The sequence below is a fragment of the Meles meles genome, chromosome 3 (genome assembly GCF_922984935.1).
Source record: "Meles meles chromosome 3, mMelMel3.1 paternal haplotype, whole genome shotgun sequence".
NCBI lineage: Eukaryota > Metazoa > Chordata > Mammalia > Carnivora > Mustelidae > Meles > Meles meles.
This window is the reverse complement of record NC_060068.1, coordinates 62953990-62979120: the sequence shown is the minus strand read 5'-3', so window position 1 is coordinate 62979120 and position 25131 is coordinate 62953990. Positions and strand designations below refer to the sequence as shown.

At 41.9% G+C, this 25131-nt stretch overlaps 1 protein-coding gene and 1 long non-coding RNA gene across 13 annotated transcripts in view; one reads left to right on the top strand and one right to left on the bottom strand.

The window, feature by feature from the left end:
- Window positions 1-321: 321 nt before the first annotated feature.
- LOC123938465 lies at window positions 322-5755 on the bottom strand. The gene is made up of 3 exons (XR_006817723.1): window positions 5620-5755; window positions 3432-3535; window positions 322-1185 (listed from the first exon to the last, which is right to left on the bottom strand). It is a non-coding gene; the product is annotated as an uncharacterized LOC123938465 (long non-coding RNA).
- A 259-nt stretch (window positions 5756-6014) lies between these two features.
- CAST (calpastatin) overlaps window positions 6015-25131 on the top strand; it is a 111238-nt gene continuing 92121 nt past the window's right edge. The window contains exons 1-3 of one of the 12 annotated variants that reach the window (XM_045999856.1): window positions 6244-6264; window positions 19219-19281; window positions 20353-20354. Coding sequence is in view for 10 of the 12 variants with exons in the window: in XM_045999846.1 (XP_045855802.1) it covers window positions 6190-6264; window positions 19219-19281 (138 nt within the window). In the remaining 2 variants the exon portion in view is untranslated. Of the gene's footprint in view, window positions 6265-6800; window positions 6940-7411; window positions 7500-19218; window positions 19282-20352; window positions 20355-25131 lie in introns of those variants that run through there. The other 11 variants (XM_045999846.1, XM_045999845.1, XM_045999844.1 and 8 more) reach the window with 11 other exon arrangements.

The window sequence follows — 25131 nt, the reverse complement described above, 5'->3', positions numbered from 1 at the left end:
AAGTTTCTAATACATAGTAAGTACTATATATATATATATATTTTTTAAGATTTTATTTTTTTATTTGACAGACAGAGATCACAAGTAGACAGAGAAACAGGCAGAGGGGGAGGGGGAAGCAGGCTCCCTGCTGAGCACAGAGCCCAATGTGGAGCTCGATCCCAGGACCCTGGGATCACGACCTGAACGGAAGGCAGAGGCTTTAACCCACTGGGCCACCCAGGTGCCCCTACTATATGTTTTTATTTATTTACTGTCATTATCAACTGTGAGAGCCATTAAGTAGAATTAGTACCCTGGAGTGTTTAGATAGTTCTGACCTTCTAATCCTACATGACCAGAGACCATTTCAATTACAAGTGTCCTTCTAAATTCCCTAGTCTAGGTCTTTCATCTTTTGAAGAAGGAAGTTTAGCCTAGAGAGAAACCAGTAATGTGTTCTTATGCATCCATAAATGTTTATTGAGGACATACTGTATGCCATGCACAGCCTCAAGTTCTGTGAATAAGACCAAATGACCCTTTTCATCAGAGTCTAGCAGTGGGTGCAGATCAACAGTATGACAGGGACCAAAGAATGGGTTAGTATGCACAACGATTTCCTCTCAGGACCGTCCAGGAAGAATGACATACTTGCAGAAGGAGATGAGAAAAAGAAGTAAGACGAGATAACATCTTCTGATTGTTTTCTGGAGAGCTTATAGAAGAACTTTTAGAGCATGGGGGAGATGATGGAAGTAAGGTAAAAAGAGAAAGGACTTTTAAATGTTTTGCTGAGTGTTCTCATTGTGTGCCCACTCGCGCATTTTCGATTGCAGTAAGAGGTCAGCCGTAAAGATGGAAACGTTTTTAGTTACTTTTGGGATGCCAGACTCATGTTTCTTTAAATATAAACTGCATTTAGGATTAGGCCATGAGAATCTTGGACTTTATATGGACAATAGACAGTTGCAATAAAATGCAATGCTGCCGAAAGTTAGCACTTTGGGAAAGGAAAGGGAGGAGAATTCCAGGGGGTGGGATGAGCAAAGGCAGAAAGGGGAGGAGCCCAGAAGGTTCCAGGATCTGAAAGCAGGAGGGGAGGGCCGGAGCACAAGCACATGAAGGCATAAGGCTGCAGTTGGGGCTGCCCGGGACAAATCCTGCAGGTCCTGGGAGGACGTAGTAAGGGATCTGAACTTCATCCTGTTGGACGTAAACAAGCAAGAGAGATGATTCACACAGCACTAGTTAGTTGTTGGCCCTAGGAATACACTGACTTAGAACTTAGCTCTCTTCATGCACCCACAGCCCCGAGGATGGACAGCCACAAACTTACGGGAAATTAGTAAGGAAGCAAAACACTTCCAGCTTATAGAAGGGCTTATAGCTGGGGCGCCTGGGTGGCTCAGTGGGTTAAAGCCTTTGCCTTCCGGCTCGGGTCATGATTCCAGGCTCCTGAGATTGAGCCCTGCATCGGGCTCTCTGCTCCGTGGGGAGCCTGCTTCCTCCTCTCTCTCTGCCTGCCTCTCTGCCTACTTATGATCTCTCTCTCTCTCTGTGTAAAATAAATAAATAAAATCTTAAAAAAAAAAAAAAAGAAAGAAAGGCTTATAGCTTTCTAGCAAATAGGGGTGATTTCTACCTACTTCCTTGTTTGCTGCCAGACCTAAACATCAATCTTTTTTTCTGCTTTTTGCCATAAAAGCACTAGACAAAATTAGAAAATTTAAAAAGAGTGTTTTGCCTTCATTTCTAATCATTCTTTGCAATCAAAATTTAAAATTGTTGTTTCTAAATATCTCGATTGCCAGTGTTAACAGCATGGCCACTGCGTGAAACAAATTGTTCTTCAGTGACGCCTCTGGAAAGCCAAAGTCATCGTAAAAGGGGGAGAAATGTAATTAAATGGATAGTATTTTCAGGCCTGATGTTTAGTTAGATAGCAACCTGACAGCATACTTTAGTAATATTAATTCGCCCCTCCCTCCTATCTGCAAAGTTTTCTGGTGTTAAATCGCACCGAGGGTTGTAATGGATGTGATCAGCTACCTGAATTGCTGTCAGGATTAAGAGTCCTCATTCCAGCTCCTAGGAGTGCCACCGGCAGACAGCCCTCATCTCTCAGCCCCCTTTGGGGGTTGCCCCAGCTTAAGGGAGGCAGCTCTCTCCCCCAAGCCATGCTCCCTTCACCCTCAGCCATACCCAAGAACCAGTGATGCAGGCTCCTATGGGCTCAGCCCTCTCTCCCCAGCCCCCACCTGCTCCAAAGGGCACCCTGTCATGGTCATTCCCTGCAGGGTTATGGGGGGCTTCTACTGGGTCTGCATCCCACTCAACTTCTCCCTTGACCCATCCTTCATTCCCTCCCACAGGTGTTGATCCCATGTGTCCTCCTGAATAAATCCCTGAAAGGGGGATACGATCCCACTCCTCTTTGGTCCACTTGGACGAGAAACAGGAAGTTCTGTCGTGCTGAAGAACAGGGCCTGAAGGTATTTTGCAAGTGGTTCACTATCAGCAGGCAAGAGATAGTAAAGGATGAGAAGTAAACCCTGTGGGCCTAGTTAGAGGTATGTGGGTGACTGAAGGTTCTTGTTTGGTAACTGCGAAAACTAAAAAATACTTCATCTGCTGTTTGGTCTCTTTCCTCTCTTTATCCTCTGTCCCTCCATCCTTCCATCTCCATCCTTTCTCCCGCCTGCCACCCCACTGGCCGCCCGCATGTGAGCCCAGTGTGATCTGAAAAGCAAGGTGTCTTACTTAGTCCACTCAGGCTGCTGTAACCAAATACCACAGGCTTGGGAGCTTAGACAATAGAAATGTTTTTCTAGCAGTTCTGGAGACTGGAAGTCTGTGATGGGGGTGCCAGTATAGTCCAGCGAGGGCTCTCTTCCCAGCTGCAGGCTTCTGCGTGTATCCTCACATGGCAGAAGGGGCAAGGGAGCTCTCCTGGGGCATCTTTTGTAAAGGCACTCATCTCCATGAGAGCCCACCCTCATGAATTCATCACCTCCCAATGCCCCCCCTCCCCCGATACCACCACACTGGGCATTAGGATTCTAATATGGGAATGTGGGGGGCACAAGAGCATCAGAAGCTCTTCCACCCTTGGCCTCTGGTACCTATTTGTTTACTAGCTTCCTTCTGCCCCACTGTAGCTCTTTCTCAGTTTCCTACTGGTTTTTTCTCGAGACTCTATCCTGTCTTTCTTTTTCTCATTTTACATGTTTCCTGATGAGAAGTGATGAGGTCCTGCACAGCTACAGCATTAGCGGAGATGAAGAGAAGGTACGAAGTGGAGGATATGCGAGAGAGGGCTCAACTCCATCAAGTCAAGCATGGAGGGAGGAAGGAGCCCTGGAGCTCTCCTCCTCCCCAGACGGCATGGTCAGAGTGGGAAGTCCTTCAAGATCCTATAGCACTCTAGGCATACCGTGGCCAGCACTTACCCTTATCCCATGGTCATGTGATGGGGAATTTGTCTGTCTTTCCTCCTAAACTGTGAGGTCCCCAGTACCTCCATGGAGCCTGACACACTGCGGTCATCCTGTTACTGAGTAAATAAAAGAATGAAGTACTTAAAATTGTGTGCAAATAAAAATATAGCAAAAATTGCCATATAGATTTAAAATGATCTTCCCTAACATGCTCAACTGCTGGTCGTGGTATCGAAGTTCAAATTCCTCACTGACCTCAAGAGAAAGTGAAAACACCACCCTTTTCTTCAACTTATTTGTAATTCTTCTTGACTCATAGTCATCAATGCATAGTTCAGCCCATAATTGTTCTGCTTATGTGACTTCCAACCCTTCATCAAAGCCTGAAGGCTAATGTCATGATCTCTTACAGATTTTGATATCAATTATATGACCTAGCACGGTAGCTCTCAGTAAACAGTAAATGGGCAAATGGATTGAGTACTCCTAAACTTGGACCAGCAGCTGCAGCCAGACCTGTAGGCTCTTTTGCATTTCCTGAACTGCCCCACCCTTTCTGCTTCTCTCCATATCCCACCAGCCAGCCGGCCCTACTCAAGCCTCCTCTCCCTTCCTAAAAACACCAAAACCCAGACAACCCCAAAGTCCCAAAACACATGTGTACTTATTAATACCTATACATCTCTCATTGCAACCAAACGATCATAAAACTGACAGGTTTAAATTCAATTTTAAATACTCCATTAGAAAACACCTCAAATTTTCATCAACAAATCATTCTTCTTCCAGACTTAGAATAAAGGAGTCAGGGTTCTAAAACCTGAACCTAGGTCCTGTAGGCTCTGAAGTAAGGAAATGTTTCTGGTTCCTTGGCCTAGAGATGGAGCTGCCTATCCTCTGGTCCCTGCAGCTGTGTGTGTGTTTAAATTACTGTAGGTGTTTGGTCGCAATCATAACGTCATTTTTTTCAGGCTTATGACATATTTTCCCCAATTATGAATGTAATTCATGCCACCAACTGATTTTTCTTGAGTGAACAATGACAGACTCTTTAAGTTATTTCATTTTTCTGCATAAATTCTCACACTGTAGTCTGTTTGTTGTAAATACTAGCTACATAGATAATATGTAAAACCTTTTAAGAGGAAATGCATTTAAATCCTCCCTTGCTGGTCCCTCCATCAAGAATGCAGCTAGGGCGCCTGGGTGGCTCAGTGGGTTAAGCCAGTGCCTTCAGCTCAGGTCATGATCCCAGAGTCCTGGGATCCAGTTCCGAATCGGTTCTCTGCTCAGGGGGAGCCTGCTTCTCCCCCTCTCTCTGCCTGCCTCTCTGCCTATTTGTGATATCTGTCTGTCAAATAAATAAATAAAAAATCTTTTAAAAAAATGCAGCTAGCCAGTAAAGGAAGTCAAAATCAAAAAATGAGAGGGGAGAGAGAAACAAGAATTCATCCCGCCAAGCTCAGTACAGCATGACAAATCTTTTCCTACAATCTGGCTTCTCTCTCTCCAACTGTCTAAAACACAGCACTACAGAGAGCGGTCATCCCCAGGTCCCAAGTGTCAATCCCATCCCAGGGAAACAGGCTTTTCCAGGCAAGTCTGATCACAAACCCGCAAAACTGGAGGCCGACAGTCTCAGCAGATGAACATTTTCTACACAGGCCTGTTGTAGCTCACTTCCAAGTCCAAACCAGGAAGTGATGTTTAAGATGAGTCAAAGACTGGGGCGCCTGGGTGGCTCAGTGGATTAAGCCGCTGCCTTCGGCTCAGGTCATGATCTCGGGGTCCTGGGATCGAGCCCCGCATGGGGCTCTCTGCTCCGCAGGGAGCCTGCTTCCTCCTCTCTCTCTGCCTGCCTCTCTGCCTCCCTCTCTGCCTACTTGTGATCTCTCTCTCTCTCTGTCAAATAAATGAATAAAATCTTAAAAAAAAAAAAAAAAAAAAAGATGAGTCAAAGACTAAAAACACTTTGGCCTTGGAAACAAAACCGACCAGGCTCCAGAAAGGCTGTAAGGGTTTAAATTTGGGACTATTCTTCCGTTTGAATTGGAGCCTAAGGTTTCCTACCCATAAGATGTTTTAAACTTTCAAAATCACACTCCCGCCCCCCCAAAAAGCCCCAAAGTGAGATGACATAAAACATACACAGGCGAGCGTACACACCTACACAAACACACGCACAAACCCATGCACAGACCAATTTGTTTCTGTGATCCTCTTCCTTATCTAGACGGTCCAGGCTTGGGCCAGATTTGGGTTGGTAAATTCTCCTCCAAACTAAACCAGGCAGACTGCAGAAAAGGTGTTTAATTCTGGAGATTTTTTTAAGGAGAAGGGTAGAGGCGTAGCCCGGCCACGCCCTGGTCCCGCTTTCCCGTTGCACAACTGAAAGTTATGTCCGGGCAAGTGGAAGGAGGAACCCTGAGACCTCCAGCCCCTCCTCCTCGCGACCACGGGTAGCAGCCGAGTCCTGGGAGGCGGGGAGGACCTCTGGGTGAAGACAGCGGGGCCGAGGGTGTTAAGTTTTAGCCCGGGGAGCCCCGGACCGCTACAGCGGGGACAGCAGCCAGCAGCGGGCAGGAAGGGGAGGACCCGGCCGGGCAAGGGGGAGCCCCCGCGCGGGCTCGGGGCTGGGTCGGAAAAGCTGCCTCACGGGCGCGCCCTCCTGCCCCTCCGCTGCTCCCCTCCCTCCCAGAGCGCCCCGCCCGGGCGTCCCTTCTAGTCTCCGCAGCGCCCTCCCGGAGGCAGCGTTTGCACCGGCCTTGCCATGTCTCAGCCGGGTCAGAAGCCAGCTGCCTCCCCGCGGCCCCGGCGCGCTGCAGCGGCCCGCCATACCCAGGAGGTGAGTATCGCTCCTCCCGGAGCCGCAGGGCTGAACGCTGGGAGGATCCCTGCCCCGGAGCCGTGGGCCACCTCCTCTGGCTGTAGCCTGCCTGGCCTCCCGGCCCGTGCGCCCCCGCCCGGGCCAGGGAAGGGCGCGGGGCTCGGTGCCCGGCGCAGGGCAGGTGGCTGGAGGTGGCCGGGTTTTCCAGACCCGCGCCAAGTGAGCTGGGCCTGGCGCGAGCTCCACAGGGGGTAGCCTGCGTCGGGAAAAGTTGGACGGTGAGAGGTGGGTGAAATAAGGATAGGGGTGCAAGGGGGGGAAGTTCATGCGGGACCCCCCAGAGTGGGTGGGGTAGTTTAACTGGACGACGGAATCCTCTCTTGGGTGTAAAGCCCAAGCTGCAGGGCGTGGCTTCCTGGAGAAATAAAACATCTTCCCTAACTAACCTCGAGCCAAATCGGGCGGGGGCGGGGCCAGCCGGCGGGGGCGGGGCCTGCTTCGGGCTCCGCCCAGGTGCCCTGCCTCCGACGGCTTCAGGGCTTGCAGAGCTCAGAGCCCGCCCGCTCCAAGGCAGGCGCAGTGAGAACCCCCTGCCTGCTGCTCCGCACCCCGAGTCCTCGCCGGGCCCTCCGCCCCGCGGCTCAGAACAAACGGGTTGTCGCCATGGCATTCGCAAGCTGGTGGTACAAGACGGTAAATAGGAGCGGTCGTGCTTGGGCAGGAACGGGAAGGGAATGTGTTTGCACCCTTTGCCTTTCCGGGAGTGAGGATGAAGTATTGTCCGGGTTTTGGCTGGGGAGGGGTGGGGACCAGGTGCGACCTCCTCTCTGGACTTGAGGTTAGGCTCCGGGAGAGGCCGAGACTCACCCTACTGTGGTATGCAGGCGCGCGCCGGGGCGTGCGAATCGATACGAGCCGATGCAGGAGGCTCTGCTGTGCTCACAACTTGAATGGGGCAGGAATTGTTGCTGGAGGAATTCCGCCCCTGGATGCGGATTCCTGGATGAACTCAGCTCGCAGAGAGCATAGATCTAGAGTTTTTAAACTTGTAAGCAAAGCTCGAAACTTTTAGAGGAGATGTTCTTGAACATGCGTTTTCCAACACAAAGGAGGAGAGGCAGCCCCGAGGGGTGGCAAGGAGAAAACCCAAAACTCCGTGGAGCAGAAGCAACTGAGATCAAGACCTTTGTTGAGAATGAGACAGAGAGCGCAAGATCTGTTCTGTACTTTATTCCACAAAAAATACGCAAAAGGTTTGTTGATGTGAACATCAAAATAATTATATCCCATTGATTGATGTGAGAATTTCAAAAACTTAAAGTACACCTCTTTCTCAGCATGTGGTATTGGGAACAGCAAGGTTATTGTGATCAGACACTCTTTATAGAGAGAAACCTTGTAGTGGAATCAGTAAACTGTATACACAGTAGAGAGTAAGACGGTAGTTCTTTTTGTCAAAGGGCAATGAGTCAACCTTTCTGAACCTGTTTCCACATCTGTAAAATGGGGGTTATAGTAGGCACCACATAAGGGTTTGTGAGGACTGATAAGATTCATGAATCAAAGTACCGTACCCATATACTTCTAATGATTGGAAATTTCAGTTTCCCTTTAGATATTTCATTGTAATTGTTTCTCATTACATTTCCTGGGCTTCTAAAATGTAGCAGCTTATTTATATGCTGAAAGCAAAAGTTTGCTTTGAGTCATTATTGTCCTAAGGTTCTTATCAAAAGCACCACGTGAATTATCTGCAGATATGGGTGGCAGTATTTCATAGTTAACATCAGACTTCTCTTTTCAAATTCATGATTCTCTAAAGGAAATTATGTTGGAATGTTTAAAGTAGTTTAAATCAGTGCTTTTAACCCTGTTTTTTTTTAATTTTTTAAAAGATTTTGTTTATGTGAGAAAGAGAGAGAGCATGAGTGGCGGGGGAGGGGTAGAGGAAGAGGGAGAAGCAGACACCCTGCTGAGAAGGGAGCCCTGTGCAGGCTCAGTCCCAGCACCCTGAAATCATAACCTGACCCAAAGGCAGGTTATGACCGACCAAGCCAACCAGGCGTCCCTAACCCTGTTATGTTTAGGTGTAGTCTGTCATTTTGCTAAAATCTCTCATAATTCAATTTGGGAACTACTATAAAATTTTTTGCCTCTTAGAATCAGCAAACTGTCTGTGATGAGCTTTGATTCTTCCCGAACCAGTGCCATCTGGAAGAAATGTTGTGAGAGTCACATATATACTTTAAAATTTCCTGGTAGCCACATTAACAAAAGCAAATACAGGTGAAATTAATGCTAATAATACATTTTATTTAACCTGCTATATTCCAAACATCATTTCAGCATATAATCAAAGTACAGACCATTGATATATTTTAGATCTTCTTTTTATATTAATTTTTCAAAATCCAGTGTTCATTTTATACTTATAGTAATTCATACTTGCTACATTTCAAGTACTCAAAAGGGATGAATGGCTAAGGGCTATAGTATTGGACAATATACTATGACATAGTATTGGACAATATACCTCTAGCCATGCATTTTTGTGTGTTTGATAGTTATGAGGGGGTGATCAAAGACCATTTTGAGAATTAAATGAAAGCTACTGACCATTTTCCCTTAGCAAAATACACACACAAATGCACAAAAGCTCACCCATAAATCCTCTAAAGGTCCACGGAGCCAATTTATAACACACGTATTTCACATATATGTAATATAAATTACAATATGCAATAATATGATATATAATGTAATAAAATTATGTAGCATGATATACTGTATGATATAATTATATAGTGTTATTTACATATATTATATACTATTATGTAATAATTATATACTATATAAGTATATGATTTATATATATTTTAATCATGTGTATCATATACATATATGTATGTGTATGTACATAAACATATTCTATATAGGTATATATTAATATATATAATAGTATACATTTATATATTAATTATTGGTATATCCTTCTGGTATATCCTATAATTAAAATATCTAGTAAATCCTATAATTAAAATATCTTTATTAAGATCCTTTAAATACCGAAAAAGATTGTGAATGACCTAACTTTAAAAATCTAGGCAGAATAAGATAAAATAATTAAAAGATGTATTTATGATGTTTGTTTAAGGGAGTGCTGCCTATAAAGCCAGTCAGTGAAACGCATTGCAGTGTATATTTTCACACTGAATATCATTGATCTCATCTTCCAAAAGAATTATGTGGCTGTAGAAAAAGAAACCAACAGAACAACTTCAAAAAGCTAGATCTGAAAAACTTCTGATGAGCATTGTAATAATGATGAAGCATGAAGGAGAGTAAATGGGTTGACATCAGGAATGAGTCATAAGTAGACTTGATTAGGCCATGTTAATTAAAGATGTTTCTTAGTCTAATTAGAGCCATGAGCCCACGGGTGGCATGATCAAGGAGCACAGTCATTTGGGAGGCCCCATCATCGTGGCCAGTCCGGGAAGAATGTCAGAAGCCTTCCATGGCAGGACAAACCACTTGGTTGCAGTGACTTTTAGGAGTAAGAAATGCAGATAACAGACTCTGAAAAAAGTGCACAGGCTTCAGAGAGTCTGGGAGAATAGAGGTCAGACACAACTTTGCCCTTTTGGTTGCTGTTTCGAAACTGGTTTGCTTCCCATTGCAGATAAGACTTTTAAATTGAGAGTATCATCTGAGGTTGTTATCTAATCAGTTTTGGCACTTCCCAGAAAGTAAATTATATTCTACAAGCACTTTTTAAAGAATGATGTAGCTTGCTGGGGTGGAAACACGGGTGGCCTTTTGAGATTCTAAGGTGGGTGGGGAGGCATTTAATTCTGAGCAGGTTGTCAGGTGGAAGACAAGACTTCTCTAAGCAGCCTGTCTTTATTCTATTCTTTTGCGTGAGATTTTTTGGTTCTGTTCTATTTGTTTGTTTAACTTTTATGGTGGTAAAATATACACGACATAAAATTTTCCATCTTAACTATTTGTAAGTGTTAAGTGGAATTAAGTACATTCACATTTATTTTAAGTGTTATTTGTTCAAATAATCTTCAATACACCCAGTGTCACATTCAAAGCCAGACCCCGAGATGGAGAGTTGCGCGCTCCTCCAACTGAACTGCCACCATCACCACCATCTATCTCCAGAACTCCACATATCTTGCAAAGTGAAAACTCTAAGGCCATTCAAAATAAATCTCTGTTTGGCTTATGTATATCTGCTTGAATACATAGCACTGTGTTCAAGTATCTGTGTTGCCTCTCTTTTCATATTCTTTTTTTTTTTTTTTTAAAGATTTTACTTATTTGTCAGAGACAGAGAGAAAGAGAGAGCAGCAGGCAGAGGGAGAAGCAGGCTCCCCGCTGAGCAGGGAGCCGCATGTGGGGCTTGATCCCAGGAAACTGGGACCATGACCCGAGGCGAAGGCAGAGGCCTTACTGATAGAGCCACCCAGGCACCCTGCTTTTTTTTTTTTTTTTCATATTCTATTGTAAAAATAAAAGTGTATCAGGTGTCTTTCAGTTAAGAAAATGTGAAATAACTCCATCCAATGAACACTATTTATGTAAGTAGTCTTCTCATTTGGAGGAGGCATTTATCCCAGGGAGAAAGGGATCTATGGTTAGAGTCTCCTTCAAAAAGTATGGAATTCATTTTGACTGCTGAGAACTTACAGAACACAAAAATGATTTGATAAAGGCCAATTATGGTCACAGGTAATTATTGTTCACCTGCTATGTGTCAGGCTCTGTAAGGAGTTCCATGGGCATAGCAACTGTGCATTTCTCATAAAGAAAAATCACAAGTGCATCCTAATGACTACTCCAAAAGCAACAAGTAACTGTTGAAATTCTCATGGCATCTCTGACTTCGAGAAAATTCGAAAAGTCTTACTCCAGGTAAATCCCAGAAGCTGAACTTGGCAAAGAGGCAATCGATGCTATGTCTGAAAACTGGACCAAAGGAGCATGCCCTTAATGGTGTCATCTTGACTTATCCATGAGAATGTTCAAGTGTTAGGAAAAAGCATACATAGGGTTTAGGAGAAACATTGGGATTTCAGAATTATGGCCATGCAGTTAATCCTTAATATGTGTTGTTTATATGAGAATCCCAGAAAATTATCCTATAATTTTAGAATTTGATAACAAATGTTTTTAGAGGAGCAGAAAGATACCATGTATTAACAGGCCAGACCTTTTATTTATTTACTTATATTCTTGAGTAATTGTTCTCCATACAATACTTAGCACATGGTAGCTACTCACCAACTTTTTAAAAATAAATCAGCTCTGTTCTTCTCTATGAGTTAAGAGTTTTTAGTGTGAAAACCAAGAGAAATGGCTAAGATACTGCCTTTAGGTGACTCTAGGGAGATACCTATGCTTCAGATAAGAGGCTTCTAACTTTTTCAAAACCTTTTATCAAAGAAGTTAATGAACTCTTCATATACCCATCATCTTTAATAATTATCCACATGGTAGTATTGTGCCACACAATATTACTTCTTCTTATTATTATTTAACTCCCAGCCCCACCAACATACCAGCGCGCATGTGCATGCGCGTGCGCGCGCACACACACACACACACACACTCTGTGCTCCAAAGTATTTAATTTTATGTTATGTTATTTATTTTATTATTTTTTTTTACAAAGAGCGTGCACAAGAGCTAGCGTGAGTGCAAAAGGAGGATGGGTGATGGGGGCAGAGAGGCAGAGGGAGAGGGAGAGAGAGAATCTTAAGCACGTTCCACATCCGGCCTGGAACCCCATGTAGGACTGGCTCTCAAGACCCTGATAACACGAGATATAACCTGAGTTCAAATCAAGAATCGGAGGTTTAATCTGTTGAACCACCCAGGCATGCCCCCCAAAGTATTTTAAAAATGGGGAATTGCACATTTAAGGGTCATGCCTGTGACTAGTTTGGATGGATGGTTTGGAAAAGGAATTCTCTATTCGCTGTGCACTTTGTTTCCTTAGATGTAATGTGGAAACGTGAGACCAATATATATATACAACCATAAGAGACAAAGTACTAAACTCATATTTATCAGATGAACCTGGTTGCTTTGTACCTAGAAAAAATAAGAAACTAAATTCTCTGCTCTAACATTTATAATCTTAGAACATGAAACCTTTAAACCTTTGCTTACATCTCTTATTCATTTTACTGTTTCATAATTCAGCACAATCTTGTTGATGCCAGAGAAAAACAAGGGAGTGGAATAACTTTTATTATATTCTTAAAACGAACTAGGCAATGGGCCATGTTCCTCATTATCATTAACATCAGCTCCTTTCAGAAATATGTCAGCCCCTGGGCTATGTACTATTAGCTTCATTTTACAAGTAGAAAACAAGAAGTTTAAATTATTTGCCCAAGGTCACATAGCCTTTCACATCCAAGCTTTTTCTGTTCCATCCGAGTTTGTCAGAGAATGGAATGCAGGGAATTGGTTACCCAGGTAACAGAAGAGGATGGAAAGCCAACTGGGGAGGGTGAGGCAACCCAGAGATAGAAATTTCAGGAAGCTGCTATCATTTCCATGCAGAAAGGACTAGCAGAGAGCTGGATCTCCCTGTGGAAACTCCCAACTGCAGCTAGCCCTTCCTGCAGAAGACATTAGTACAGAGCCTTCCAGAGGCAAAAAGGAAGGGGAAAGGCTACCCTCTCACCACCTCCATTCTCCTGTCTCTGTCTCCCAAGCCTGAGACCATCCATCCCAAATATCCCTGGTCCAGGGAGCATGCGGAGCAGGGCCCCAGGGCAAGGAATTTACCTGAGGGTAGAAAGGCCCAGAGCTGCTCCAGGGAGATGGTTTTAAAGCAAAACCAACTTTATGTCTTGGTCCTTCTATTTGTTTGCTTGAACATTACTGTTTTAGCAAGCAGAATACACACAAGAATAATATTAAGTGATTTTGCAGGAAATACCAATTTACATGTTGTCTTTTAATTTTTCAAGCTGTTTTTTTTGGGGGGGGGGGGGAGGAGGGAGGACTCTTTCTTTTTTATCTAGTTTACTGACCTGAACGGAGCAAAAGTACTTCTCAGGCAGTGTTGAGAGGTTTATGGAAATAACAGTCATTCAGTCAAGAAGTATTTGTCACTCCTCTACCACAGGACCAGAAAAATAAGAAAATAGCTTACCCTCTGGTTGGGAAGACAAAATATACTTTTATGAAGGAATCAGTAAGCAAGAGAGTATAAAGTATTAACTTGTTTGCTTAAGAAACTAAGAAAATCGAGACTAATGAGCAGATAGGAAGATACAATGTGCCATAAATAGGGCAAGGCTCAGAATTAGTCAGGAAATGCTCGTGTGAACACAGGGCACTGTGCTCCTTTCTTGAGCAATCAAGAGTTTACCCAGGAGCCGCCCCAGCCTGCCTGACCAGGGGAATCTCCCTAGGGATGCCAACTCAGTGGGGTGGTTTGAAGAGCAGAGCCCTCTGCTTCCTGTCACCGTGCCCACAGATCTCCTCTCAAAACCAGTCGTCTCCAGTCCTGGCTGCATATTAGAATCAGCTGGGAAATCTTAGGAAAATACATCGATGCTAGCGCCCAACTCTAGACAAAATAATTTCCTGCACTCTGGCATGAGTGTTTCCAAGGGTCCCGGGTGCTTGTGATCTACACTGAAGAATGAGACCCACTGCTAAATGAGGGCTTTCTGACCTTGAGAAGGGCCCCAAAATGAACTTTTCTTACCATATGCAATGGTGTACAGCTGAGCTCTGTTGTTATGAGGAAAGTCCAGAGGGCACCAAGATAACCTTTTATTGCTTCATGATTTTGCCACAACTCTCACTGGACATGGAAATACCGATCTCTGTGGCCTTGCTTGCAAGTTGAAGAAGAAAAATTTTTGAGTTGTTTTCAAATAAACTTTACTGTTTTTTCAAACAATTTTATTAAAATGTAATTCACAAACTGTGAATTCACCTACCAAAACATACAGTTCAGTTCAATATTTTTTTGGTGTATTCACGAGTGGTGCAAGCATCACTTCTATTTAATTTTAGAATGTTTTTGTCATCCCCTAAAAGAGAACTCTTGACTTTTTTTTTTTAAGAAGCAAAGGTATTTCAGAAGCACACAGCATTTGTACTCTCTCAGTTGGGCTTGCACTTGTTGAAACTTTTTTTTTTCTGTCTTCCATCTTTTATATATGTGTAGAAGTTTACTTTTATTTTCTTCTGTGTTACTATGCCCTTGTGCATGTGGGTAGTGGGGGAAGGGTGCCCAAATGGCTCACTAGCACAAGTCTTCCGCTGGGGGGCGCTCACAGGCTGCTGGTCCTACTGCTCTTGGCTCTTCTGGATCCACCACCCACCCCCCTCACTCATTTGTGGGGTTGCTGTGGCAGAAGATTTTAAGCATATAAAAATCTTTCTCCTCCAATGAGGACAGAGGGCAGTTCTGCTTGCCAAACACACAGTGATCCACGGGGCTGAAAACAGTTTGGAATATTATTCCTTTTTGAGGGAAGATGGTGGAGTCCCGTGTCTGCTTTTTCCCTGCTTCTGAACTCCTGCCTCTTTCATCTTAACTGCATGCGTTGGCTGTCTTCTGTAGCCTTATTCTCCACATGCAGTTTCTACTGCATTAGGGTTGGCATCCTGTGCTTCCTGTCTTTCCGTCTCCAGCTAATTAATACAGGACTGAATTTACAACCAGGGCTGGTTTTGTTTAAGATTTTATTCATTTATTTGACAGAGACACAGTGAGAGAAGGAACACAGCACGGGGAGTGGGAGAAGGAGAAACAGGCTTCCCACTGAGCAGGGAGCCCAATGGAGGGCTGGATCCCAGGATTCTGGGATCATGACCTGAGCCAAAGACAGATGCTTAAGGACTGAGCCACCCAGGCACCCCCAAACAGGGCTGTTGGATTCATTTTGTAAAGCAAACCAGTTTCAGAATCCGAAGGTTCTGTTTTGGTTTGTAGTTTTCACTTTAGAGCACTGGATTGAGTCTTTCTTGATGTGAATCCCACGATCTCTGCCAGCTTTTCATTAGGGTCCAGAGTAGCTCAGTCTCTGGATGGTAGAATTTAATACGGATATGTGTTATGATGGAGGAGGACCTCACCTTCAGATCCTCGATTTCTTTATCTGTAAACGAGATGTCAGTATGTACCTCTGGAGCTGCTGTGGGGAGTGAAGGGGATCTCGTACGGGAAGTGGTGAGCACTAGGCTAGCACAGAGTAAGTAGAAGCTTGGGACACATTGGTTTCCTTTCCCTCATCAGAAAAGTCCTCTGTGGGCTTACCAGTTTTGTGGTTCTCTTTCTGGACCTAGCAGTGCTTTCCTTCTCCATGCTTCTCTCACCTCTCCCCACCCCACCCATTGCGCGTGGTAGTGGACAGAGTTTTCTCTCTTGCCTCTTGCAGCATGTTTCCTACACTGGATGGAATCTGACATTAATCGTTCCCAAATATTTCATTGCATCAGCTCAGTCATGTAGAAATTGCGTAATTATGCCATGCGTAATGGCATAATTAATTATACTCAAATTTTAACTAAAATTAGTTAACAAAGTTAACTATACTCCAATTTTAAAAAGATGATAATAATAAATTTTAAAAAATAAATAAAAAATCAGACACTTTGACTATCTCTCAGGGAAAAGATATAACTGATTTTACATTGCTAATAGATTGCCGAATATTGAATAAGACCTGAAAAATGGCCAGGGCAATGGTTCATTCATAAAGTTGCTATTTACTAGAAATTAAGTAGTGTTAGGTAATTCTTGTTAAGTCTCTTAAGTGATGATATTGGAGTTACTTGGAGAAAACTCTTCAATTTAAGGAGATGTTTAGTGAAATGGTTAGGGGATAAAGTTGTAGGGTACCCTCAGTTTACTTTCAAATGCAGGTACATATCCAAATACAGATAGAGAGATACATCCGTCCATAATATATGCGAATATGGCAAATGTACCAACAATCTTAGTAGTTACTGGATCTAAGTGGTAAGAATATCAGTACTCATTGTAGTATTCTTTTAATTTTTCTGTGTGTTAGAAAAATTTTATAATAAAAGGGTGGGTTGGGGCCCCTATGTGTCTTAGTTGGTTAGACATCTGACTTGAGATCTCAGCTCAGGTCTTGATCTCAAAGTCATGTGTTCAAGCCCCTTGTTGGGTGTGGAGCCTACTTTAAAGAAAAAAAAAACTGGATTAAAAAAAACTGGATTAAAAAAACTGGAAAGAGGGGCACCTGTCAAATAAATAAACAAAATCTTAAAAAAAAAAAACCACAGGAAGATAAAATCCCTAAGTTTCCTAAAAAATGTTCTCATTTGCTTGTATTTTTATGTCATTATACTTCTTTATGTTGTAAAAAAAAGCTTTCTACTGAGAGCAAATACTTCTTTAGAAATCACAAAATACCAATCCTTATAGTACATATTTGTTCTAAGTTGTCATTATAACTGAACATTTTTTTTTAAAGATTTTATTTATTTGACAAAGAGAGAGATCACAAGTAGGCAGAGAGGTGGAGAAGCAGGCTCCCCACTGAGCAGAGAGCCAGATGCAGGGAGCCAGATGCAGGGCTCGATCCCAGGACCCTGATATCATGACCTGAGCGGAAGGCAGAGGCTTTAACCCACTGAGCCACCCAGCCGCCCCTAACTGAACATTTTAAAAAGTATTTATCATGTATATCCCTCCCAAACTATTGAGAATCTACATCATCTGAGGGATTTTGAGCACTTAAATGGAAACAAGTAACTGATAGTGTTGGTTAATCTGTGGGACTGAAATTTTGGAACACCCCCAGGAAATGACTTTCCAAAAACTTTTATTTTTATTAACCTTTTTTTTTTTTCTTTTTCATTTTTAAAAGTAAGCTGTATGCCCAACGTGGGACTTTAACTCATGACCATGAGATCAAGAGTACATGCTCTAAGGACTGAGCCATACAGGGGCCTCTTTTAAAAATTTTTAAAGAGAAACATCTATATACCTAAATTTTAGAGAGAAAGGGCTGTCTGCACATTTACTGTATGGCCGTGGGACATAATGTGTATTAGCCATGGAGCAGGAAGCAGAGGGAGACTTTGTGGAGTGCAGGGAACCTTCTAGCAGACAAGAGCAACTGCCTCTTTAAGCTTTTTCCTTTCCAAAGTGGACTACTAATAGCTCTCGAGGAGTGAAGGAGGCACTCAGTACGCTCCGTAAAACAGTGCATGTTTTTGTTGCTACTGTCTGCCTCTAATCTGAAAGATAGGGATCTGAAGATATTAATAATGAGTGTGATAGTGTTCTAAATGTACCACTTCTGGAAGACACAGATCAGGTAAATCTCTCCCTGTAGATCCATTCCTCTTAAATTCTGTCTGCATATGGTGAGTGATTCTGCCCCCTAGTCTGGCCTTCAGGAATCTTCGAAAACTTAGCTCTCACCATCTAGCACTGATACATATGTGGGCTTTTAGATTTTTTTTTTCCAGATTCATTAACTACTCAATACTGATTGCCCTCCACTGTGGACTGGGACAAGGTGAAACGGGCCCTGTACTGGGCTTCATTCACCAAGCTCTTGAAACCTGGGGGTTTTTCAATGAGTGGATTCCATTCACTGATCCATGACAGTGTTACATTTTGGGAAGAATTTTCGATATATGAAAGTGATTTCCTCCTAGTTTTTCATACAGAGAGCTCTTAATACAAGGTTTCTTCCATGTGTCTGGTATTTCTTGGATTCTTGTTTTAATTAAAATACATGTTGATATGACTAAAGAAAATATTACCTTATTCTATTTAGCATGGAATAGTGACAGTCAGAAAACCTGCTATGCAAACTTTCCCATTCACTAAGTCTGTGTCCTTATGATAGATCAGTAAGTTCTTATTCTTAGTTTTTTCATCCCTAAAAAATCACATGAGCCTCTTTTTTGGTATCAAATAAGAATCTGTATTGTAGTAAATAATAAAGAATGATATAAATTATTATTATTAGTATTACTGTTACTACCACTCTTCTTAATTCAAATAATTCTATTGACTTACATACCCAGGTTATGATTTGCTTTAGGGAATGTTGTATGATTTTGTATTTTGGCTTAACTGAAGATGGTTGGGATTGAACTCAATGGTGAACTTTTATTTCCTCATATTTAGGTTATTTTTTCCCACTTTCTTGCATATCCCACAATGTGCAAGAAATGAAACAATTCTTTGTAAACCTTTTCAGGAACATATATTTTTTTTAAATTTCTCAAAAAAAGTAAATAAACTTTATGGCTTATTTTATCTTATCATCAAGGCAAATGACTGTATTAGCTACTTGAAGATTTTATGTGCCACATAAAAATACTTGCTTTCACTCCCACTGCTGAGAAAAATAATTCTATTTCTGGGCATAACGAAATCAAAAAGCCATAATAAATAGAAGTTGCGGGTATGGTCTTACCCCTGCAGGGTTTGTCTTCCTGGGAGATAACCGAGGAAGAACTCCGAGGAATTCCCAAGAACCATCAGAAGTGATGGCCGACTTGGAAGCTGTGGTCCTCCCTTGAGCCCTTGCTGAACTGGGGCTTAAGTATGGCTTTAGGCTCCACATGGTCCGTAGACACCACAACTCCACGAGGAACCACATGTCTCCCACACTGACAATTTGGGCTTTAAAATTGCGTGAGGCATTTTGTAGGAGACGAGATGCCGCCTTGGAAGCACCATCAGGTCTGTGTCTGGTTAATTACAGACTGACTCTCTACACTCCAAATGAATGTCTGTAGCTCCTCTTGATTTTGAAAGCCAGCTCTGTCACTATAGGCTTATCAGCATTTTCAGAAGGAAGATTAAAGGGGTCCTCGTCTTTACAGGCTACGTATTTAGCCGTTCGGGATTAAAGTCACTATTATATTACCTTGTATTACCTCCTTCTTTTAAACATTTTCTTCCTTTCTTTTCTTTTTATATTTCTGCAGCATGTCAGTGAAAAAGCCAGTGGATCGCCTTCCAAGTCAGGAGAAAAGAAAGGATCAGATGAGGTAATTCCCGCAATACTGGGTTTTCCTTTTCTCTTGCTTTTAATTGTGAATTCTATCTTGAAATAGATAATGAGGTTGCAGAGAGCTCCTACTAGAATATTGGCAAATTTAGTTGTAACTAAGTTTTGATTCAAGAATATAACTCCTTAAAAATTAATAAAAAATAAAGTGTTCCCGGGGAAAGAACTTTTAGAAATGCTTTCTTTCTTTCTTTCTTTCTTTTTTTTTTTAAGATTTTATTCATTTATTTGACAGAGAGAGAAAGAGAGCGAGAGAGGGGACACAAGCAGGGGGACTGGGAGAGGGAGAAGCAGGCCTCCCGCCAAGCAGGGAGCCAGGGAGCCTGATGCGGGGCTCCATCCCAGGCCCCCAGGATCATGTCCCGAGCCGAAGGCAGAGGTGCTTTAACCACTGAGCCACCCAGGCGCCCTCTACCCCACCTTTTAAATATATCCCCAGATAAGTTATCTATCAAATAATTTATGATTTCAAAACTATAATATTTCTTTATTCTCCAGATCTCTAAATAATAATTTTGGATGTTATTCTCTATTAATATTAGTTGAGATTAAATTATTCACACAAAAAAAGGAAATCTTCTCTATTGTGGTCAAATGAATAGTCGGCTAGTTCATATGTCACCGAGTATGTTATTATGCGAACGCCCAGATATTACATCTTGAATGTACAGGCATTGTTGGTTTAGGCAGCAACTGCTAGCCCGGTGTTAGGTTGTTTTTGGTTTTTTTTTTTCCTAACTAGGCTAAAAAGTATCTTATTTTCATATTTATAAGGGGCATGAGGAAACTAATAAGGACCTCTGTTATAAATGCAGCCAAGGGGACATAATTTGAGATTCCTGTGTTAATAGAGGCCGACTGCACTTTAAGTTTAAAACCAAAGGCTGAACTTCCACCTCAAAGAAAGGAAGAAGGAATTTTTTTCTTTATTAGCCATTCAAGGAATTCTGGTATTGTTTCACAACACTTCTGAGAAATTCAGATTTATAACTCTTGTACTTGGTGCCGAGCCAGGACAGATTGGTCTGTTTTCCTCTGTCCCAGCCAGCAGAAGTGAAGAGGGGACAGAGGATTTTCCCCACTCCTGTGGCATAAATCACTGCAGAGATTCAATACAGTTTGAGACTGAAGATTGTTCGTCCTCTCCTCAGATTCTGTCCGTGTTCATCTGATAGGGTAGACAGACCTGCAGGTGGGATGACTTGGTAGTCAAGGCATATTTCTAGTACAGTCTGTCTCCAGGGAATCTCTTATTCTTTTTTTTTTTTTTTTAAGATTTTATTTATTTGACAGAGAGAGAGATCACAAGTAGGCAGAGAGGCAGGCAGAGAGGGAGGGGGAAGCAGGCTCCCTGCTAGCAGAGAGCCCGATGTGGGACTCGATCCCAGGACCCTGAGATCATGACCTGAGCCAAAGGCAGAGGCTTTAATCCACTGAGCCACCCAGGTGCCCAGAATCTCTTTCTTTATGTCACATACAAATTAGTCCTTGGTGAGATACTGTGGCCCTGGAGAGAATTGGAGGAGACCATCTTGCATTAGACATTATTTTAGTCTTTGTGCGCACAGTTACAAAATCATGTGTAATTTGGGTTTGTTATCTGCCCCACCTATCAACCACAATTGGTTACCATCCTCTTTCCTTCTCAAAATTACCGAGAGATTTCCTGAAACTAACCCCTTCTCCCAAATATTTCATTACCTACTTCTCTCTTGAACAAGAAATGAGATCCAGAAGCTTCATTTGGGTTTTGGCAATCCATTTGTAGACTAGTATATACTTCCAAAGTTTAACTAGCATTTAAATAGCATAGTATGCAAATACGTTGGTTCAGCTTCCAAAGACAAACCCAGGCCTTTGAAGCAAAGTCAGTTTGAAAATGGGCTTTCTAGGCTCCTGGCTACTTCTTGGTATTTTTTTTTCTTTCTCCCTTTATTATTCTGCTGCATTTTATTTGGAAGCTCAAGAGAAAAGATACATAGGAGGACTTAAGGAAGATAGAACCAGGAGAAAAAATGATTAGGGTAAGGTAAGAACCACTATTATATTGTGATATGTAAACACACTTCGGTGAAAATGAGAGCTCTTTCTCTCCAGAAACTGTAAATAGTTCTTACTTGTTTGGTGTTTGACCCCTATGCACTAATGATCCTAAGATGATCCTAAGAAGTTGGCAGCAACTTGAACGGAATCTAACCATTTATCATGTTGCATTTGCAATACAAATGCTTGAGGAAGGACGAGAATAAGTGTCTAGGGGAACGAATTCTCTGATTTGTTTGTACCAGTCATTGTGAATTGGCTTTGTCCTCTGATGTAGAGGAATTATAAAATGAGAAGTTGCGTTGACTAACTAAAGCCAAAAATACAATGACTAGAGCAGGAAAAAGAAAAATGGAAACATTTAACACCAGCTCCTTTAAAGACACTGGAGCAGCTTCCAAACCTGCATCATGTCTACTTAAAGTATTTGACTAACACATCTGGCCTCGCTGGGGGACTGTGAGCATTTTATTTTATTATTATTTTTTTAAGATTTTATTTATTTGATATATATAGAGAGATCACAAGTAGATAGAGAGGCAAGTAGAGAGAGAGGGGGAAGCAGGCTCCCTGCTGAGCAGAGAGACCGATGTGGGACTCGATCCCAGGACCCTGAGATCATGACCTGAGCCGAAGGCAGAGGCTTAACCCACTGAGCCACCCAGGTGCCCCGACTGTGAGCATTTTAGAAACATATTTCAGTGAAAGCCTGAGGAATGGAATTTAAAGTGTAAGATGGGCACAATCTTACAGAGCCAATTATAAGAACTTGAATAACATATTTTTAGGGGCACAGAAAAGGAGCTATAAATACAAGACAATAGAAATTGCACCTTAGAGGAAAAGATACGGGGCAGATTTTCTTCACCATCAATAACGGCATTGTTGGCATTCTTTTCTTCAGTATTTACCTTTCCTCCTAAAATGCGTGAAATATTGAATGACTCCAACATTTTTTATACCTTTTCTCTTAATGGAATTAGTCTTTTTTTTTTAATACCTTTTCTCTCAATGGAATTAGTCTTTATCTTATTATTATTTTTTAAAGATTTATTTATTTATTTGAGAGAGAGGGGGAGAGAGAGAACATGAGCAGGGTGGGAAGGGCGGAGGAAGGGAATCTCCAGGCAGAATCCCCTCTGCTTGGAGGCTCTGCAGAGCTTGATCAGGGCTTGATCAACTTGGACAACTCAGGGCTTGATCCCAGGACCCATGAATCATGACCTGAGCAGAAAGCAAGAGTCAGAGGCTTAATAGACTGAGCTGTGCGGGTGCTCCCCAATTAGTCTTTTTTTTTTTTTTTTTTTTTTTAATCACAAATGCAATATGTACTTATGAAAAACAGTATTACCTAATCTACCACTTAGTTGTAACTATTGCTATGAAATTTTGTGTGTATTCTTAAATTAATGCGAAAATATCATATGTTCATACTTAATATATATACTGATTTTAGCAACTTTTTTTTTTTTTAGAGAGAGAACAAGCAATGGGGAGGGACAGAGGGATAGGGAGAGAGAGAATCTTTTTTTTTTTTTTTTAAGATTTTATTTATTTACCTGACAGAGAGAGATCACAAGTAGGCAGAGAGGCAGGCAGAGAGAGGTGGGGAAGCAGGCTCCCTGCTGAGCAGAGAGCCTGACGCAGGACTCAATCCCAGGACCCTGAGATCATGACCTGAGCCGAAGGCAGTGGCCTAACCCACTGAGCCACCCAGGTGCCCCGGGAGAGAGAGAATCTTAAGCAGGCTCCATGCCCCGTGTGGAGCCCAGTGTGGGACTCCATCTCATCACCCTGAGATCATGACCTGAGCCAAGATCAAGTGTCTGGTGCTTAACTGACTGAGCCACCCAGGAGCCCCTGAGTTTAGCAACTCTTTATACAGCTAAAACACAATCACTGAAGAGAATTGAGAAAATACTGAAGATTTAAAAAAATACCATCATCTGGAATTCTAGCACTTACAGAGATGGCCACTACTTCTTCATTGGTGTGTTTCCCTACATATTTTTTCTCTGTATATTTTATGCTAAAGCTGAGGTAACAAAGAAATGTCATTAGGAGGGTCTAGAAAAAATAATGTCTTTTGTGAAAGATCAGTCTTACCAATTAAAAAGAGTTATCATTAAAAAAAAGTTATCATTGTGGGTGACTTAAGAAAATCTTCATTCAGGTATCTTGGTATTTAGTGTGGCATTTAATCAGGTTTTTATTTTGTTGCTGTGTTTTTGAGGGAGAAACACATACTTCAAAAAGTCTTCTGGGACAGTGTTCCCACAAGCAAGTGGTATAGCTGTTAGTAGAAAATTCTGGAAGAGTAGTACATCATTTTAAGGGATTATGGGTCATGACAGCAGAGTCCATAGTAGTTGTAGGTAGTTGACTGTGGCTGTGTAAGCTCATGTCCCAGTGCCCAGGAAGAGGCAAAGCCAGAGATGTACCCCAAAGGCAATCCTGCTGGGCTCTCCGGGACACCCATACCAGGAACCAGGCCAGAATCCAACTGCCTGCCTGATGTGGCAGGTCAAACTAAGGGAGGCACCAGAGATTCTTTTGGACTGCAGTTTCCTCATTTTCAGCCCCTTCCCTCTTTTTTTTAGTTCTAAATTTTGATTTATTTCTTCATTGACTAGAATATTTTTTAACAGAATTTTTTCAGGGAGGGAACATGAATGGTGTTTTCTGAGTCTGTGGATCTAAGCATGCTTTGGTGCTGACTTCACACAAGAAATAAATACAAAATTGTACAACATCCTTGGCTAGCAGTTCTGGTCCCTCAAAATTCCATATCTGTTGCTCTCTAATTTTTCTGGCTTTAGAGTTATAAATAAAATGTCTAGGGCAGCCTGGTTTTATTTTTATAAACCCTGTTTTTCCTGTCTTGCCACATATGCAATTTTATTGCTGTTCTTACAATTTGAAAAATTGGCAGGATGTTCCTATGTATCTGTTTCTCTCTATTAATTTCTTCCTGAAATGTTTTATTTAATTATTGTTCCTATTTTGGTTTAGCTTGCATGGCCATAGAAGTCAGCCCCTTATCGATTTCTAGCCATGGGATGGGACAGAATGCAAATTCTTTTGTTGATTATATATTGCAGAGTCTTTCCCATTTAAAGAAGGAAGTTTGGTAGTTCACTAAGTTCAGTAGCTGTTTTGTTTAAAAACAAAACAAAACAAAACAAAACCCACAAAACTGCATGTAAAACCCAGAAACCTATGCCAAAAGCTAGAAAGTAGAGAACTTACACATCATCATTCAATGAATTGTTTCATCAGAAGTGAAGGCTAGAGCTTTAGTAAAGATGATGAAAATAGTGTGCTTTTTAAATTAAGCATCTGTGATATAAAAATTGTTATACCATTGGATAGGAAATGGCTAATAAAAACAATAAGTACTTTGCCTTTATCAGTGAGCATATAAATATATCAACATTATATCATACAGTCATAACTTCCCCTTCATTATTGTACTTTGAATCTATGAATCTAATTACCTAAGACCTTAGATCCCACCAGAACTGTCTCTGAAAAGCTGTTATGGACTTGGGATCAAATGTTAACAAAATAGCAAAGGAACTGAATGTAAGTTAAATTTACTGGCCTCAGAGTAAATCATAAGTCCTGGAAACCTGATGGACAGATTGTTTAATATTATTCCTGAAATATACCGTTTTAAAGTATGTATTTGTTTTCATTCTTCTCTTTAGATTTTATTAGCTTCTCAAAGATAATGGCATGACTGGTTAAAAAGGGACAATAACCTGAAATCATGCCCATAGCAAAA